General features: G+C 40.5%; 3 protein-coding genes across 3 annotated transcripts; all 3 read right to left on the reverse strand.

The window, feature by feature from the left end:
* Positions 1–5,893: 5,893 nt before the first annotated feature.
* LOC141844536 (protein VACUOLELESS GAMETOPHYTES-like) lies at positions 5,894–6,906 on the reverse strand. The gene has a single exon (XM_074732566.1). It carries the CDS (start codon positions 6,793–6,795, stop codon positions 5,938–5,940), a length of 858 nt encoding a protein of 285 aa, XP_074588667.1. The 5' UTR covers positions 6,796–6,906; the 3' UTR covers positions 5,894–5,937.
* A 4,295-nt stretch (positions 6,907–11,201) lies between these two features.
* Positions 11,202–11,924, reverse strand: LOC141844298 (RING-H2 finger protein ATL80-like). The gene has a single exon (XM_074732337.1). The coding sequence runs from the start codon at positions 11,900–11,902 to the stop codon at positions 11,369–11,371; it is 534 nt and encodes a 177-aa protein (XP_074588438.1). The 5' UTR covers positions 11,903–11,924; the 3' UTR covers positions 11,202–11,368.
* Positions 11,925–15,390: 3,466 nt separating this feature from the next.
* LOC141844297 (aquaporin TIP3-1-like) lies at positions 15,391–16,304 on the reverse strand. The gene is made up of 3 exons (XM_074732335.1): positions 16,172–16,304; positions 15,861–16,108; positions 15,391–15,774 (listed from the first exon to the last, which is right to left on the reverse strand). The coding sequence occupies exons 1-3, from the start codon at positions 16,302–16,304 to the stop codon at positions 15,391–15,393; spliced, it is 765 nt and encodes a 254-aa protein (XP_074588436.1).
* Between the last annotated feature and the right edge of the window lie 3,952 nt (positions 16,305–20,256).

The following is a 20,256-nucleotide window of genomic DNA, read 5'->3' on the forward strand; positions in this document are numbered from 1 at the left end:
TATGTAGTAGTTATGAATTTAAATTTCTTAAGGAATAATTTTAAGAAGTAAATTATAAAAAAAATAAGATGAAATATTTTTTTGATAATAAATAAAAAAGAATATCCTTTATAAAAACGGACGATGTTTTAATTTGATTACTGCCAAAAACAAATACATGCATTTTGTCCATAATATAAAAGCTGAAGAGTTACTTACGTAGCAATATAACCAATAAAGGTTTACTTGATAATATTCTTGACATAGAAAAGAAACTAATAAGATGGAGAAAGAACAGTAGTATATATAGAATATCTTTAAAGCCTGAAACAAATGATGTTTTGCAGGAAACTAAGAAGATCACATTTGAGTCCATATCCTACTCTCGTTCATGGATAATATATAATATTCAACTGATCAGTATTTTAATTCATTATCGCATATAGATCTCATCATTGTGACTCTACCCTAAAGTTTCTGAAAACCATGCATGATTGCAATGAGGAAGCTAGCTAGCTGCATGCATCTGTCACATATATATACATTAATAAACAAAACACCTACTAGAAACATTAACTTAACCAAATCCTAGTTGGAAACCCTAAAGTACATTTTGGTCATTCTAAGTCTTATGAGTTAGTATGACTAAGTGAAGAAAATGGACTTGTTATCCAATTGACAGCGACACGATAGAGGCAAGGTTCAATCTCCGATTCGATCTCCTGATCAACCGCTCAAGACCTCCACTTAGTTTAGTGGTTGATCCCTGACTCAACCACTTGATCAACCGCCCAAACTCTCCCCTCTAGCTCAATGTCTGATCCCCTACTCCAACTCTGACTGACTTCTTCGACTTCATGACCAAGTTCATGCCCAACTCCTAAATCACTCGATCGCCCGAGCTCCTCACTCTAGTCCAGTGGCCGAGTAACGGCTTGGTTCCTTGATCAACCGACTCTGCAACCCACTCACTGCTTTACTGGCTTTTCTTTCAAATAAATTCGAGATCTCCTAGCTAGAGGTTGACCCCTCAATCAACTCAACTTCTCCGAGTCCACACTTCTATCTAGACCGCCGCTAAAAGGACACGTGCAATTAATGATATAATATTTGATGATCTCACCTACCTCATCAGTACAACATGATTAACTCAGCGTGGTCCTAGACTATACCGAGTATGGAAGATAAGACCCTTAACTACAACAACAATAGGATATTCTTCTTACCGGTGATGGAACATCTCCCCCAATGACTCCATATAATGACTCTGTTTCTCATTGGTGCAAGTACGCATACACACAATCAACACTCTCCTTTCCTAACATTTCTAGTTCTTCTTCTTCTTCTCCAACTTTGATTTGCTGCCCGACTTGAGCGTCGTAGCGGTTAAGCCAAGACACCCCTAACCTCGGTTCTCACCCTCCTTAGCTTCTTTTTGCAGCTTGACAGAAGCTCCACCTTCTGTGGGTCTTGCGTCACTTCACCATCCTTAGCCGATGACTCTTCCGTAGGTAATCTCAAGCAGGAACACTCACCCTGCATCTTTTCACTAATCGTCTGATCACTTGGGTTTTACAAAGAGAAGCCAACAGAGTTCACTTGGCAGCTATGTCCACCTCCACCTGCAACTCTCCATGTCCTTGGTGGTGATTTGGAGGTGGACAGGATGCCAATGGCCTCTGCGAGCAGCCCTTTGATAAGCCCAAATGACAAAGCAGCTACGATCCTCACCAAACAAGCCAAGAGAGAGATGGTATTTATACACAGAAAGAATGATGTGTGGGTGTGTGCATGGCTATGGCATGGCATATTCAATCATCTCTCCCATTCTTTTCCCTGGTAGCCCCAAAGGAAGAGACATAGGGAGCAGGAGGATGGGTACAGCAAACCCTAATCTTATGAACTAGTATGTGGGCAGATTGGATTTGTCAGAAAGCTGCATGGCTACAAATCTGGTGGACTGGAACTGGCGTGAAGCCAGCCAGTGCCAGCCAAGACCTAGCTACCCTATCAGTCTCTACTGCATAATTAAGTAAATAGGGCTTTAAACAAGGCAGAACTTTATATTATTCAAGCTTGTTTGATAGGACTGAGTCAAGTTCGGATCGAGTTTAAAATGAATCAAATTGTTGAAATGACGATTTAAGATTCACTTGATTTCATTTATGTAGACTTGAATTTGGTCCAATTATAATTTGAGTTTGATTCGTTTAGATGTTATAGCTTAAGTTGTTGATTCAAGTTTATTTAATTATTTAAATTTTTATATTTTTAAAGTTGTTTAGTTGATTAATAAACTTGATTTTGAAAGCTTATTTATTTATTTTACTAATAAAAATATTATTGATGAACATAATTAATAAATTTTATTCGTGAATATTATTTAATATTATGAGAAAAAGACACAAGTCTCAAACATAAATACTAAAAAAAATGATGAATCCCAGTCAGTCTGATAGACTCAATCCCTAGGGGTGGCCAATTTAAATCCCGCGAATACACCCGACCACCAGGGTAAATCGGGAAGCGCATACGGCGGCCGAATCCAGATGCCCAGTATCCTTGATTGCGTTTCCTCATTTGGAAGAAAATTCTTACAAATACGTCATAGCTGGGGATCGAACCGCGGATTCCTATGTCACAACCCGAATGTCCTACCGTTGCACCATTGCTCCGGGTACCTCAAACATAAATACTAGAGACATAGACAAGTTGTTGAATAAAATTATTCGCTAAGCCATCAAGTTGAATGGTATCTCCAAAAGTAGAAAAACTTTGTTGGACATGATTTGGTTCATGATCAATCATAGTGACATGTATTTCGATAATACTACATACAATACACATTCTTATGAATTGAGCGACCTCAAACTCTATGAAAACCATATATGAGACATGGAAGGGTAAAAATATATTGAGTCTTTCTTAATCGAGTTAATCGAGTGTTTAGGGTCGTGAAGCATAATAAGCTTTAACCCAAATCAAACAAGTGCCTATTTCTCACCATGCAATGTTCCTTGGAATAGAGTACATAGGTGTGAGGGTTAGCAAAAGGAAAATTAAGCTCGAAGAGGTTCAAGCCAAGTTGCAAAGGAACTCTCCAATTGAGGAATTAGTTGAGGAGTAATCACAAGATATTGTGAAAGCTCCATTACTAAAACACAAGGACCATATAAGGTCGTGCAGTAGGGTTCATCTATAGCCTACAAAATATAAATCTCAAGTCTTCTCGCATGGTAATATTCTCCTCTTGAAGATGATGAACCTAGAAGTTACAAGAAAGTGATATATGATATCGATTTTGAGACATGGCTTGAAGCCATATACTCGGAGATGGACCCTATGTATGTCAAAAGTGTGGGCTTTTATTGACCCATTGGAAGAGATCAAATCCATTAGATGTAAGCGGATCTTAAACAAGAAGATCAACATAAAGGCATAATGTTAAGTATATATGATGAGATTTTTTACTAGTGTCCATGATTAAGTTCGTGTAAACTCTATTTATAATAGCAATGTATCATGACTATGAGATACTTATAACGACATCAAAGTGTTATTTTTTATTGATATGATACTTGTTGATAATATTTAATACTTATTGATTGATATTATGGTTTGTATTTTTTTTAATAATCTAAGTATTCAAATTTTGTCTGACTAATCCTGGAGACAGGGGCGGATCCAGGATTTCATATTTGGGGGGGGGGGGCCATATAATGAAAACGATATACTCATTTGAACAAAAGAAATATACTCATTTGAACAAAAGAATTGCCCAAAGATACATATCAAGGACCTAAGTACAAACTTACATATTCGGCTGAAACTCACCCGATTTACTTCTTCTCTTCGACTCTTCCGGTCTGCCCTTCACGCCACTGCCGCCGCCGATTGACCCTGTTACCGGCACTGCCCAATCCACCCTTCACTCACCGGCGTCCTCAGCCACCTTGCAGATCGCCGGCAATCCAAGCTGAAGTTGTTGTCGCGTCGCGCCCGACGAAGACACGAAGAAGACGGAGGCGCGATCGAGACCCAACGAAGGCAGACTCGCGATTTCTAGGTTTCCTTATCGGCTTATCGGGTTGGTTTAGGATCCAATAGATCAACAACCCATTAACCCTAAAACCTATTAACCAGTAACCCTAAGGGTTTAATCTAAACACATTAAAGATTCAACTTGGGCTGGGGGGGGGCCATGGCCCCCCCGGCCCCTTTAATACATCCGCCCCTGCCTGGAGATAGACGGTATTCCTCCCTTGTCTACCTATTATGTAAATTCGAAGCACAACTTATGCACACTCGAAAGCCGACAACTAGAATATTCATCCCTATTAAGATTTGAATCATGATCTTCTTATTTGTTCTTCTGAGTGTTTTACCACTACACCACAGTCATGGTGGCTGAATTGTATTATATCTTGTAAATATGGGATGTTATTATTATAGGGGAGACTCTATTGAAGTTTTATAAGAATGGTAGAAATTTGACCTCCTACTTCAGTAAAAGGTGGAATTCGCAACCCTAGCGATCCCACATGGTCGGCCCCACGACCATCTGTAGCAGTTGGTCACGACGGAGGAGGGCATTACCTCGGCTTCATCGAGATTCGACCCTTATTCACTTCAGCAACTATGTTCTGTCATAACCAACTCAACTATGTCCTGGGGATAGAAATTTGACTTCCTAAAAAAATGATAAATCTCGATCAGTCTCATGGACTCAATCCCTAGGGGTGGTCAGTCCGGTCCCACGGAAGTTTTCCACCGACCACCAGGGTAAATCAGGAAGCGCATACGGCGGCCAATCCAGATGCCCAATATCCTTTGTGTTAAGATTTTGTCCGGGTTTTTTGGTGATAAGACTTTGTCCAGGTCTTTTTTACTTTGTCTTTTTACTTTGTCCGAATCTTTATTTTTTAATCTTTTACGTTGGGTAGAAAAGGTCCATTGTAAAAGCCTATTTATAGGCTTATTTTTATATCAATCGTAACCTGATTTTTCCTTTCATTGTTCCGCTTTCTTTATTTTCTTTAGTAACATTTTGATTATATTCCCTATTTGGAAGAAAATTCTTACAAATACGTCATAGTTGGGGATCAAACCGCGAGTCCCTGGATCACAATCTGGATGTCCTACCATTGCACCATTGCCCCGGGGACGAATTCAGCTGACTAGTTACTCAACTAAGGTGTGTGATAAATTTGATGGATGTCTAGATCAGGGTGAATCTATAAGTTTCATAGATGGAGGGGAAGTAGCCCTAAAATTGGGATGCGGCGTATTCATTTTTTAAGGGGAAGTAACTAGATGAGGGAAGTCTTTGGCCATTTCGAATGAAATTTCAATAGGAGTAACTCCTATATTTACTTTTTGTATATATAATTTATTATTGTTAACTACTGACTTAAATTGATTGTTAAAAAAAAAAGATTATTTGTCTCTTTATTGTAATTTTGATGCTTGACAAATGTGTTGAGTGATTTGAGTTTAATAAATTGAATTGAGTGTGCAAGATGAGATAGTTCAAGGCTAGTTTATGGATGTTTCTGGAGCATGGTTGAGTTGGTTAGTACGGAGCAGATTTGCTGAAGTGGAGAAGGATTGAATCTCGACGAAACCAATGTAATGCCCTCCTCCGTAATAGTCAACTGCAATTTTCTAATGTACCTCCTTACAGATCGTCATAGAACCGACCGTGTGGGGCCGCTGGATGGTGAATTTCACCTTTTGTTGAAGAAGGTTGGTTGATGGGCTATTGGATCGAGCATAAGTCATGGAAAACTTCAATCTCGATGAGATGCCATCAAGCATAATGAGAATTTGAAGATCCAAAAGATATAAGTATTGTATTTTGATTAAACTCAGCTTAAACTCGATAAAATTTATGATAAATAAGTTTAAACACAAGTTTACGACTTTGCTCATTTAAGTAAAACGATAAGTTCCTTCTCTTCACTGCTGAACTGAATCACCAAATGAATCAGCTTCAGTGCCGTATTCCATGTCCATCGTTGAGCTTCCGTCGCCGGCGCCGGCTCCGACCATGCTCTGCACCACCTGGTTCGCCGCGGTGTTGACGAATCCTCGCACCATCTGGTTCATCACGCTTCTTCCCAGTCCCCCCAGACCGCCCATTGCCAATCCCAGTGGCTGCCCTATGCCACCCACCGGCCAGCCTTGCAGACCTCCCCTGTTTCCGCCCATCCCTCTGGCCGCCGGCAGTGCTCCTCTTCCGAGCGGTAGCCGCGGGGCCGGTCGCGTTGGCGGCTGGGCCGGCGCGGGATCTGCGGCGGCGCATCCGACGTGGGCGTCGAACTCGCACGTGGCGCAGCGGTAGAGCCAGTGGTTGCCGCCTACGCCTCCGCAGGCGTCGCACGAGAAGCCACCGCCGTCCTCGTAGGGGGCGGAGAAGACGAGGGCGAGTGGGTGGTCGTGGGCTGCGTGGGCGACGGAGAGCGGCATGGAGGCGCAGCGGGCGTGGAAGTCGACGCAGCAGAGCGCGCAGCGGTAGGAGAAGCCGGCGGCCCCGTGCTGGCCGCAGGCGGCGCAGTCGAAGAAGGCGGCGGCGAGGAGGGTGAGGGAGTGGTGCGAGTGCGCCGGGTGGCGAATGCGCGGCGGCATCTGGGCGCACGCCACGTGGAGCGCGTAGGCGCAGGGCTTGCAGGAGTAGTAGGCGCCGGCGGAGGCTGGGAGGGCACAACCGGCACAGGTCGCCGGCGGGGCCGTGGAGCGGTGGTCCGGCGAGGTGAGCTCCAAAGGGTGAGGGTGGCTGAAGTGGTTGACTCTTGCATCGTAGCCCAATCTCCCCATGCTCAATCCTCAATTCCTCTTCTCTCCTCGGCTGGGAATTGATTCTCGTTTCTTGATTGTTGATGGAAGAAGCAATCGGATTGTGGCTATGAAATTCAGAACGACACAAAGTCAAAGTCAACGGAACGTGTTGACTTGTCTAGATGCTGAGCTGTACAGCTGGCAGCGTTGACTTTTGGATCATTGGTTTGGAGGGATGAACAGCCATTTAATATTTTGTTTCTCTTTTCTATTTTATAAAATCAGAAGGATAAAAAATGAAAAAGCATTATGTCCTTATTTTTTTAATTATAAAAAAAAATAAGAATGGCACAAGTCAAAGTCAACGGAATTAGATATGCATTATTACTTGGCTAGATGCTGAGTTGTACAGCTGGCAGCGTTGACTTTTGGAACATAGGAGAAATGCCGACCACGGTTCGGAACCGACGGTTCGACGGTTCGGAACCGCCGGTTCGACGGTTCGTGGCAGGTCGACCCTTAACCTTAACCGCCCAAGACGGTTACGGTTCACGGTTCGGAACCGCCGGTTCACGGTTCGGTTCACGGTTCGCCACGGTTCGCGACGGTTCGAGATTATTATATTAAAAATTTTAAAATTTAAAATTTAAAATTTATTAAAAAAAGGGCTTGCACTTATTAAGTTGCCTACGTATCCCCTTAGGGTATAGGGGAATCAAAGCCCACGTAGTTCTTTTACATTTTACCCTTTTACATCACTCACTTCCATTCCCTCCCGTTCCTCCCGTTGTATTCGTTCCTTCCGTATCAAATTCTTCGGCTTCGTCTTCTGAAAGTTGCATTCCTTGGATTCTTTTCTCGGCTCTGGTCCAATCGTCGAGTAATGCTTGGGCTTCCAATGAGTCGGGAGACATAGTTGATCGCCGTTCATCTAGTATGTTGCCGCCGGCACTGAATGTCTGCTCCACAGCAACAGTTGACACTGGACATGCTAAAATTTCTTTGGCAATTACAGAGAGAACGGGAAAGCTTTGAGCCTTCTGTGACCACCACTTTAAAATATCGAAATCTTCACTATCTGCTTCATTAAAATCAAAAGAAGTGGTAAAATAATTCTCAAGTTCCTGTGTGGAACTTGAGGATCCTCGTGGACGTTTCGTCCGTTCTTTTAATAAAAGTTGTGCTTTTGAAAGTTTTAAATTAGTACTAATAGTTTGTTGTTGTGTTTCAGAAATATTAGTTTGTATTCCATATTTCACATAATATTGATTATAAATATCATTTAAATAATTTCTAATAATATATATAATACTAGCTGGATCAGGAGAAGAAGGATCTTTAATAGGAATTAAAGCGTCATAGTATAAAGTTAGCATTTCTTGTAAAACTTCTAATTTAAATCTAGGATCTAAAGCAAATGCAACTAAATAAATTTCAGGAATTAAATAAAAATATTTTTCCCATTTAGTTTTCATAGCTAATATACAAGAAGTTAAAGCTTCATTATTGATATGTTCATTTAAAATTAATACTATACTACAAAAATTTACTAAAACTAAATGAGCAGTGGGATAATAAACACCGGAAAGTTGTTCGGTTGCATCATTAAATACTTTTAAAATTTCACAAATAATACTACAAATATTCCATTGTTGTGAAAATAAATAAATATTAGTATTACTATTTTCTGCAAAAAATAAACATAATAAATCTTTATATTGAAATGAATCTTGTAATAATTGATATGTGGAATTCCAACGTGTTGGTACATCACGTGGAAATTTTTTAGGTCTCATTCCATTAGCTCTACAAAATCTACCCCATTGTTTCATCATAGATGGATGAGACCATAAATATGAAATTGCAATTCTAATTGGTTTAATATAATTTTCTAAAAGTCTTAATCCATCTTGAACACATAAATTTAAAACATGACATACACAACGAATATGAAAAAATAAACCACCAATAACAGGTTGACAAACAAATTTTAATTCATCTATAGAAGCGGTATTAGAACTAGCATTATCTAATGATATTGAAAATATTTTATGAGTTAATCCATATTCTTCTAAAATTAAACATAATAATTGTGCAATATTATGGGCAGTATGTGATTCATCAAAAACTCTATAAGCTATTAACCTTTTTTGGAGGATCCAAGAGTTATCAATCCAATGACAAGTTACACCCATGTAAGAATGAGTTTGCCAATGATCACTCCAAATATCGGCACATAAAGAAACTTTATTATTTAATTTACTAAATTCATCAATTAAATTCTTTTTTCCTTGTTTTACTAATTTTTTAATTGTACGAGTAAGTGTAGTCCTAGGAACACGTTTAGCAGATGGATTAAGAGATTCTTTACAAAAATCTTCAAATGTGCATTTAGATCCAAAACTAAAAGAAAGATGTTCTACGGAAACAAATTTAGCTAATGACTCTCTTAATTTATTATCAGAATATAAAAATAAACCAGAATCAGTACTACTACCGCTAGAAAATCTAGATAATTGTGTTTGAGAAAGGTCGAGTCCATATTCCGTCGGGTGCTTCGTTTCTACATGTCGTTTTAACGATCCATAGCCGCCGCCGGCTTGGAATTTGTAGGAAGCATTGCAATGCTTGCATTTTGCACGCATTTCTCCCGATGGAAGAGTGACTTTCTCAAAATGTTTAGTAAAAATAGAAGATTTTAGAGGAGGATTATCCCGAACCTTAGAAGTAATTGCTTCAGTACTTCCTTGTGTTTCGGGCGTCGGAAGGTGTTGGGCCTCGATCTCATCATCGGTGGATTGAATGTTGGGAATGGGATCCTCGTGCGCTATTTCTTTTCCCCTCCGAGATCGATGTGAAGAACTTCCACCGCGGCCTCCTTCCATTGTAGTCGAAAGATGGAGTCGGAACTCGGAAACGCGAACTTACGAAGTTGAGAATGAGAGATTGAGAGTTAGAGAGTAGAGAAGTGTGTGAAAATGATGAAATGAACTCCCTATTTATAGAATTTGGATCATAACGGACACTAAATCATAGCCATTGATCAAAAAACGGTCAAATGATCCTAACCGTTGAAAAAAAATAAAAAAATAAAAAAACCCCCTCCAACGGCTCTGAACCGCCGGTTAACCGGCGGTTCAGAGCCGTTGGAACCGGCGGTTCGGACCGTTGGAACCGCCGGTTCCAACGGAAAACCAAAAAAAAAAAAAAAAGCTTGAACCGCCGGTTCAACCCGCCGGTTAACCGGCGGTTCGCCGGTTCCAAATGGGTTGAACCTTAACCGGCCCGGCATCCTGCCGGGCCGGTTACGGTTTGGCCCGGCTAACCGGGTCAACGGGCCAACCGGCCCGTTGACCCGGGCCGGTTCCGGGCCGGGTCCGGGCTGGACCCGGCCCGTGGTCGGGTCTAGTGAATACAAGCGGCAAGCCCCCCCCCCCCCCCCCCCCCCCCCCCCCCCCCCCCCCCCCCCCCACACTGTCGCTCACGAGCTTGCGGTGACATCCCTGGATGGCCGCTCACGAGCACGAGCGACGAGCATCCCCCTCACAGCCACTCGCGAGCACAAGCAACGGGCGTCCCCGCACAACCACTCATGAGGGAGGGGAGCAGTGGCGTCCCCGAATGGTCGCTCACGAGCATGAGCGACAGGAGTCCCCGCACGATTGTTCGTAATTGCTCGTGAGCACGGCCGCTTGTAAACACGATCACTCACGGCCGCTCGCGAGTGTGAGCCGTGGGCATCCCCGCACTACCTTCTCTTCTTTCTCGAGTTGCTCTTCTCATAGGGATATTTTTCCACAGTTGATTCCTTTCTCTCACTCAGCTGTCCGTCTATCTGAGTAAACTGAGCATATCCTTCCCTCGTCGTAATCAACTGTAATTTTTTGATTTACCTCTTCACAAATGGTCGTGGAGCCGATCGTGTGGAGCTGTTGGAGTGACGGATTCCACCTTTTATTGAAGAGTAAATTGAGCATAAAACTCAAATATCCAAAATCTCAGTCGATCACTTTAATAAGACTTAACCTAACATGACAGCATTTAAGGATACAATCTAGAAGAGAAAATAGAATTCCAATAATTGTAAACTGACAAGATTATGAAAGCAGTACTGATGCCAACAACTACAAGCCATTATGCTTAACATCCATGGCTGCCCAACTCCAACAACTCATGCCGTCGGTAGCAATTCCCTACTACTTCTTCTTCTTCTTTGCAACTCCAAGGAATTAAACCCTACTTTCCTAAACTAGTGCTAAAGATCCTTCATTCGTTATGTTAGTTGAGTTTTCTCCAGCAAAGACACAGAATGCTGGTAGTTGAACCAACCCTATCAAATCCCAATTGCTCCTGGTACTGATCAGATACAGCCCATAAATGTATCGAGCTAATTATTGTTCTTCATATTGTTGTTCAGCTAAAACAAACTAACATCAAAGAGACAGGATTTATCTAACATGGAGAAATGATGATCATTTCTTTAATACCCTTCTTGTTGATCAGTGCAATTCGTACGAAGAGAAATGAACTCCTTAACAGAGGTTTTACACAAGTATCAGCAAAACTTTGAACAGAGAAGACCAGCTGAAGGAAGCAAGTAAGTTGGTTGGATTCAGGGTCTGAGAGCACCAGTGGGGGCCGACGGCGCCGGCTCCGGCTCGGCCGCGTCGATGGAACCCTCGCCGCAGCCCTGGCAGCGGGAGGGAGGAAGCGGGAGGACGAGGAGGCGGCGGCAGGAGGGGCAGCTGGAGTGGTGGCGGAGCCAGGCGTCGACGCAGCCGACGTGGAAGCCGTGGCCGCACTGCGGGAGCATTCGGAGCTGGTCCCCCTCCTCGAACTCCGCCAGGCAGATGGGGCACTCCGCCGCCGGTCCGTCCCCCTCGCCCTCGCCGCCGCCGTAGGAGACCTTCGGCAGCCGCCTCAGGGCTTTCTTCTCGAGGCCCTTGCCAGGCGCCGCTTGCAGAGGGGGGCGGCCCGCGCAGACGCAGCGGACGACGAGGGTGAGGCCGGCGACGCTGACCATGGCACAGAGCAAGGAGGCCAGAATCACCACCACGTCGGTGTTGGTGGTCTGCGCCGGAGAAGAGAGCAGCGGCGGCGGAGGTCCGTCGACGCTGGTGGCGAGAAATCTAGCGGAAGGAGGCATTCAGACGGAAGAACAGAGACAGTTCTCGGGATTGGGCACAGCCTCCAACGCCACCAACAAAATAATAATAATAATAATTATTAAGGTTATTTGCAATTTGATCCCTTCAAAAAACATAATATCAAAATGACACTCTTTTTTTTCCAACCTATTAGGAATTTTGAAAGTAGAATGTCTTCAAAGACAATCTTAGAAATCTAATGGCCCTCCATGAAATATATATGCGTCTTGTTATACGTGACTCATCTGCGACAGAATATTGAGGTGCTTGAAACAGAAACGGCTGGGTTGCAATATCAAATATAGTTCCACATCTAAAACACATGAAAAAGATCATGAATTTAAAAGGATGATGAGACCTTTTGGATAGAACCCAAAAATAAAATCATGAAGACTTAGACCCAAAGTAAATAATATCATGTCATTTGGAGATATTTTGATTCCATCGATTTAACAGAAACAGTGTCATTTTTATTTTTAATTTTTTTTGACTATTTATGATTTTTTTTTTCTTTTACGATTTAGGGGTTGAGTTAGTATTAAACACATAAAAATTTTTAAAATAAAAAAAATTTAATTACTCATGAGGGTGTGTAAAGTTATTATCCTTCCCTTCTTATCCAGGCACACTCCGTTAAACAACTAAATTTTTTGATTTTAAAATTTTTTTTGTGCTTTAATATTATAACTCAATCTCTAAACTTAAAAAAAAATGATTTATTGTAAGTCAAAAAAATAAAAAAAGATATTGTTCATGTTTCGGATGATCGAAACTCTTTCGGATGGCCCGAATATTCTGTCAGAAATAAGCATGATAATCATTGAGAGTGATCCAAATAAAAACAAAAGAACTTCCACATCTTCGAAAAAGAACTTGAGATGGACGAAAGTGAAATGGATAAACATCCATTGGAATCTAATTTTTGTGTGTGGATGGAAATCACATATGACGAAAACTAAGTCAACTTAAATCATGTTTTTGTATTTAGTGTAGTTTTCCACATGATTTTCCATAATCATTTTTTAATATAAGGAAAAATTAATGGATCTTATAATTATTCAAAATTGATATGATTTTTTAAAAATATATAATATATTTTAGTTAAGTTAAAATTTAGTTGATTATTAAAATTTAGAATATGTATAAGTAAATTATCCAATGATTTTTATATTATAATTTAGTCAAATAACAGTTTGTATATATCTAGTTTATTGTAAGAGTTCAATCATAGTTTGGTAAAAAAAAATATTTTTATATTATTTTCACATATTTAGTATTTAGACTTTATTATCTTTATTTAGATTCTTAATAAATTTTAATGAAAACTTAATTAAATGTTGTAAATTAAATCCGTAATTCTAATAGATAGTGATTAATGCATCAATTTTAATATTAAATTAAGTTTATATCAAAATTTAATTATTATAAGATGAAGTGTTGATGCCATCTGATCCAAGTTGGTCAAGTTTGGTTGACAAAGTTTGAGTCTGTTCGAATTGAGTTTCGAAATTTGATCAATATGCTTATTAATCAGAGTGAGACGTTAAGTGAAAGGAGAGTTTATTGGAGAGAGTTTGTTGGTGCAATCAACCTCAGATTAAGTTACTAAAATTGATTTGGATATCGGATGGTTGAGTACAAAGTTAAATAGGTTAAGATTGACTTAATATTTGATATTGTAAAAGTCCAAAGTAAATCACAGTTAATCGAACACTTGACAGTTGGAAGTTCAATAGAAAATTTATATGTAGAAAAATCCAAGTGGATCATGGTTGACTAAACAACACTTGATTATCGAAAGTCCAATAGAATGTTGGCAAGTAAAGAAAAGTACAAATATGTCACGATTGATCAGACACTTAGTGATTGGAAATCCAATAGTTAATTATTAAGAGTAAAGTCCAAATGGAACATAAAAGATTAGACACTTAACATAAGAAAGTGAGGTACAAATAGGTTATAAAGGATCAGACACTTAACATGAAATGTGAAATATAGGTGAGTCAAGATTGATCGAATATTTGACAATGAGAAAAGTCCAAACAAATTAAAAATGATTAGATGTTTGGTAGTGGTGAAATCTTGATAAGTCAAAGTTGACTAGATGAGCAACGATGAAGTCTCGATAGATCAAAGTTAGTGGAATGTTAGATAATGATGAAGTCTCGATAAATTAAGATTGATTAGATATTAGATAAAAAAAATTTTCATAAATCAAGATCAATTAGATACTAATCAATTTTGATAAGCTGAAAGACTAGAAGTATCTTTAAAGATTTTTTTTTCAAAATAAATCTGTTTAATTTGTTAAACATAATATATAGAGGGGGCTTTTATATTACAAAATTTTATTAATTTAATTAAAATTATTTAAATTTAATAAAAATTATTTTAATATGATCAAAATAAAAAACCCTCACTTCCTCGTCAACACTAGTGTAAGTGTAGTCAACTAATTAAAGTTTAAATAAATATTTTTAAATAAAATACTTATAATTGGCTTCTTAGTCCACTCAATTGTTTAGTTGAGTCAACTCAATCTAAACTCAATTCTTTTAGTTGATTGGAAATTATCTTTAATTAATTAAATCTATTAAAATATCTCAATAAACATTTTTTTTATTGAGTCAACTCAATCTAAACTCTTTTTTTGCTTGATTAAAAATTACCTTTAATTAATTAAATCTAATAAAAAAATCTCAACAAACTTTAATGGCGATTCTAAATATATTTTCATATATTTTATGTTTTAATTGATTCTAATTGATTTATGAGGACTTACTTGATAGCTTATTTTAATTATTCCATTATCTCCATCTCCATGATCTAGACCTCATCTATATTATTCTACATGATTCTAATATAAATTATTAATATTAATAGAATCAATATATCTCTATAATAATATAATTAATTAAATCATCGTAATTTTATTTTTAAATTTTATAGATATTTTTCATTTTATCTTCTCAATGTATTTCCGAGACTTTGATTATAATTCAAATATTTTCATCTTTAATCTAGTTGACGTTTTTGCCCTTAGAACAAATTGTGAAAACCTCAAACTAAAATCTCTTCAACACTTTCAAGTTTTTAAGCCTAGCTAATTAATCTTGCCTAATCTCACGTTACACTACTCCATTTCCTAAATAGAGGATAAAACATTCCCCTCCTGCGTCATGACTAACTGCAGTTTCTCGTAAATTTACCTCCTCACAAATGATCGTAAATCACCGTGTGAGGCCGCTAAGATGACGGATCCACCTTTTACGGAAGAAGATAAAACATTCATTAATTAACAGAAAACATTTATTAATTAACTACAAATAAAACATGATCAAAGGTGCCACTTATTACAAGCTCAAGAACACAAATACTGAGTTACTTATCACTCTGCAACACTAGGGCAAACAGAAGCAAGAGGAGGAAGAAGAAGACAAAGAGGAGGAGGAAGAAGACGAGGAGGAGGAGGAAGGAGTTGTACTAGTTAGTAGTCCTCGGGAGCCAGAGGTTGATGGGTGCGAGGCGTCTCCGCCGGGATCAGCAGAAACTCGTAGACCAGTCCGGCCAGCGCCGACCCCAGAAATGGCCCCACCCAGTAGACCCAGTGGCTCTTCCACCTCCAGCCGATCAGCGCCGGCCCGAACGCCCTCGCCGGGTTCATCGCCGCGCCGTCGAACGGGCCGCCCGCCAGTATGTTGGCTCCCAGTATGAACCCGATGGCGAGCGGCGCGATGGTCCCGAGGTTCCCCCTCTTGGGGTCGATCGCCGTCGCGTACACGGTGTACACCAGGCCGAAGGTCATCACCATCTCCAGCAGCACCGCGTGCCAGTCGCTGACGCCCGACGCCACCGCGAACCCCACCGGCCTCTGCATGTGTGCGGCTTTAGCTTAGTCGGCGATCCTATAGTTATATATATATTCAGGCGATGAGGAGCGAGTTCGTTATCGGTTACCATGCCGCCGGTCGCGAGGCGGAGGAGGAGAGCGGCGACGACGGCGCCGAGGAGCTGGGCGGCCCAATAGAACAGAGCCCGAATGAGGGAAATCCGGCCGCCGACGAGCGCGCCGAGAGTGACGGCCGGGTTGACGTGCCCGCCTGAGACGTTGTACGCCACGGACACCGCCACGGCGAGGGCGAGCGCGTGGGCGATGGCCACCACCACCAGCCCGCCGGGCGTGGACGCGTCCTTGTACAGCTTCCCTGCGACCAACACTCGGTTATCTCCCGATTAACCAACAGTACTGCCTGATTAATCATTCGTACCGAGGGAGAGAACGGAGCCCTCGGCGGCGAAGACGAAGAGCGCGGTGGCGATGAACTCGGAGAGCACGGCGCGCATGGCGTCCGGGTGGACGGCGTCCTCGGTGCGGCCTAAGGCGAACCTGCGAGGCGGCATGGCTAGCTGCGGCTCTTTCGACGGGGAAAAGATTCAAAGGGTCGTCGCTCGCTCCTCGGTGCGGCGGCGGTGGATGGAAGGCGAGGCGAGGCGGAGGGGGCGGTTTAAAAGGCGGGGAGGGGAAGATCGGCGGAGCGACACGTGGGATGGCGGTGAGTCAGAGGCGTGGCACGTCGAAGAAGGTGCATGGCGTGGAGAGGCGGCCGAAACCGCTTCTTGTTCTTATCTTGAACCGGGTTCGGTGACTAGCTGGCGGTTTGGGTGCAGACCGCTGCATGCTGTCCGCATGTATATATAAAATAATTCTAAGATAAAGTACAAAGGAGTATTTTAGAAATTAAATTATGAGTAAGATGGTGTTCGGCCTATCATAGCTGAGTTGATTATGATGAAATATAATTGCAGAAGAAAGTAAGATTTTGATTCTTGATGAAGTCGAAATAATATATTCCTCTATTATGATCAACTACAGTTTTTTGATTTATCTCCTCACATATGGTCGTGGGATACACCATATAACCGTGTGGGACCGTTGAGGTGACGGAGAATGTCATTTTGATTTTCTACCCTGTTTTGTAAACTCTAGCATCTACTTCCTCTCTATTTGAATGGGTTGTTACTCACTATATCCATCTTTGTTGCATTTCACTATAAAGTACATTGCGACTTGAGTTTATCTTACTCCAACTTTCACAATCTCAAATATTCATTATTAACTTTTAAGATGCGTTTGGTTTAAATTATCACATATAATCTTAGTTGTGATTACTTAATAATTACAAAACTCCAACCAATTCTTCAATAAAAGATGGAATCCGCTACCCCAGTGGCCTCACACGGTCGACCCTATAACCATCTATGAGGAGGTAAATAAAAAAGCTGTAATTGGTTATGACGGAGACATTACCTTGACTTTATCGAGATTCGATCTTTGTCTACTTTAACAACTCTGTTCCATCGTAACCAACTCAATTATGTCTCGGGAGCCACATAACTCCAACCAAGGTTAGTGTTAATGTAGTAGTTAAGTACTCAGATGAATAATAAGAGAATCAATGTTCGAATCTCAAGTAAGATAAATATTTTAAAGTGAATTTCTGGGTATGTATAAGTTGTACTCTAAATTTATTGGACAGATAAATTAAGAAAAAGATTATCTTCCTCCAAAAATTAATCAGATGAAGCTCGAATAAATCTAGATCCACCATTGGTTACTTAAGATCCACGTCTAGGAGGATGCTTCCATTTGTCGCATGTTTGATGATACTTTAATGTCTTGTTTTCTTTTCCATATTCTTAGTTGTTGCTTAGGTATCCATCTTTACTTTCATTTAATGATTTTGGAGCATTCATTGATTGTATCTTCAATTTTTCTAGATGGATTTTTGATATCTAAGGAATGTGATGTTAGACAATCTTTGCGGAAGATATTATGGGAATGTATTGAATTGAAAATTATGATATTTCAATTTTGATTTATCTATCAAGATGACCTGAGTTGATAATCTCAATCTGCCAAACAAAAAGATGAGCTACTTTAATAATTATTGAGTTGTTTGGAAGATTGGACTGCCTTATATGACCAAGTTCGAGTCCCAAGTCTGAATTGTCGAGTCTGACTCCTTGAGTTTGAGTCACTGAGTCCGAGTCTCCAAGTTTGAGCCATCGAGTCCAAATCCCTGAGTGCTTCGACACAGAGAGTCGAGGTCTGCGTTCGATGCAATTTCATTAAAACAGATTCGGTTCACCTTCAGTGGTGCTTTAAGGTTGTTATAGATCGTCTGTTTCTCTGGATATAATGGCAAATCATGAATCTCCACCAAGCATTGGTGGTTATGATGAACTGAGATAGTACCTAAAGGCTATCATAGGTGGATGTGCTGAGCAAATGCACGACAAAGAGAAAGACAATGAGGGAACGAAAGTGGATGAAGATTATATTTGCTTGCACACATTTGCTCAAGATCATGACGTCCTCTTTTACATGAGCTCCAACTTTAAACAACGTTAAATGACCAGTTAATTACTATTTATTGTCTTTACTCACCCGAATCAAAATGTCAGTCATAGTTGGTCGTTTCACTCAGGAGGTTACGGTACGCCATTAACATCAGTTAATGCATCCGTTATGCATTGAGCATGTAGCAAAAATATATTCATGTCGTAAAATATTGGTTCATTCTCTTGGATAAATTTTATCTCAACTGATCTGACATTTGACGCATAAGTCATGTTTGCACATGAGTTAACTTAGTTCAGTGCAATCTGAATCTTACTCACATGTGAAAAAAAAATCTCTCCCTACCTATTTATTCACAATATATATACATATTGTTGGGTTGCAAAGGTGCAAACATAGTCCCACATCTAAAACACATGGGAAAGATCATGAGTTTAAAAGGATGGAAAGTATCTCCATTGGCATGAGGCCTTTTGGGGAGAGCCCAAGAACAAAACCATGAGGACTTAGGCCCAAAGTGGACAATATCATACTATTGTGGAGATACATACATCCTTGAGGACCCTTCAATTGGTATCAGAGGGAGGTTGCTCGTCACTGGACTAACCGCCGGATGAGCCATGATCCGGATCTAACCATGTGGGTTGAACCTAGGGGCTCCCGTGTTTGAATCAAGAGGACCAGACACCAGGCAGGAAGTCCTAGTAGGTCGGGTAGACCGAGGGGCATGAAGTCCTGGTTGCGGCTGGGCAGGAAGTCCTAGTAGGTCGGATAGACCGAGGGGCATGAAGTCCTGGTTGCGGCTGGGCAGGAAGTCCTAGTAGGTCGGGTGGACCGAGGGGCAGGAAGTCCTGGTTGCGGCTGGGTAGGAAGTCCTAGTAGGTCAGGATGGACCGAGGGGCAGGAAGTCCTAGTGGGTCGAAGATTCAGACATCAAACGGAGGCTTTCCGTTTGAGGGGGGTCTGTGGTCCTTTCCTTTGTTTGAGGGGGGGATTGTTGGGTTGCAAAGGTGCAAACATAGTCCCACATCTAAAACACATGGGAAAGATCATGGGTTTAAAACATCTAAAACACATGGGAAAGATCATGGGTTTAAAAGGATGGAAAGTATCTCCATTGGCATGAGGCCTTTTGGGGAGAGCCCAAGAACAAAACCATGAGGGCTTAGGCCCAAAGTGGACAATATCATGCTATTGTGGAGATACATACATCCTTGAGGACCCTTCACATATGATTCAATATAAATTAATAATAAGGTCATGCATAGACACTCAATGTATACCTAAAACACTCATGCATAATAAAGTCTCTTCCATCAATGGTCAAAATTTCAACATGTGAATGTTATCCATTGTCATTGGTTGAGCTCGACAGCTAAATGCAACATACAATCTAATGTAAGATTAGTTTAGGACCTAAAATAATTAAAATATATTTTTAAGTCTACTTTTATTAATATTTTAAAAAATATTTATTAAGATATAAATTGTTAATATTTAAGTTTTCCTTCCTCAATTCCTTCCCACTAAAGAAATAGTTGTGTTTAAATCCTCTATCTTCGGACGTGGTACAATAGTATGGTGTTCAGTAGATCAATCAAGTATTTATGATTTATTTTTTTAATACAATGAATAATTTAGAACATTAACTATCAGATAAGGAACCATTAAAAAAAAAGATAAAGAATAAGTATTCATTGAATCTCATGATAGTAACTATAAATTTTAGATAATGTCATTTGTACTCGTGCTCCCATAGCACGATAAGTTATGTATTGCCTTTGAGATATAATTGAGTTGGTTAGTACGGGACAAATTTACTAAAGTGGGCAAGGGTCGAATCTTAATGAAGCCGAGGCAATGTCCTCCTCGTAGTAGCTAACTACAGTTTCCCAATTTATCTCCTCATATATAATCATGGAGCTGATCGTATGGAGCTGCTGGGATGACAAATTTCATCTTTGATTGAAATGATAAATTATGTATTTCAAG

Source organism: Curcuma longa, chromosome 13 (assembly GCF_044706935.1).
Source record: "Curcuma longa cultivar G26 ecotype Majalengka, Jawa Barat chromosome 13, ITB_CL_G26_1.1, whole genome shotgun sequence".
NCBI lineage: Eukaryota > Viridiplantae > Streptophyta > Magnoliopsida > Zingiberales > Zingiberaceae > Curcuma > Curcuma longa.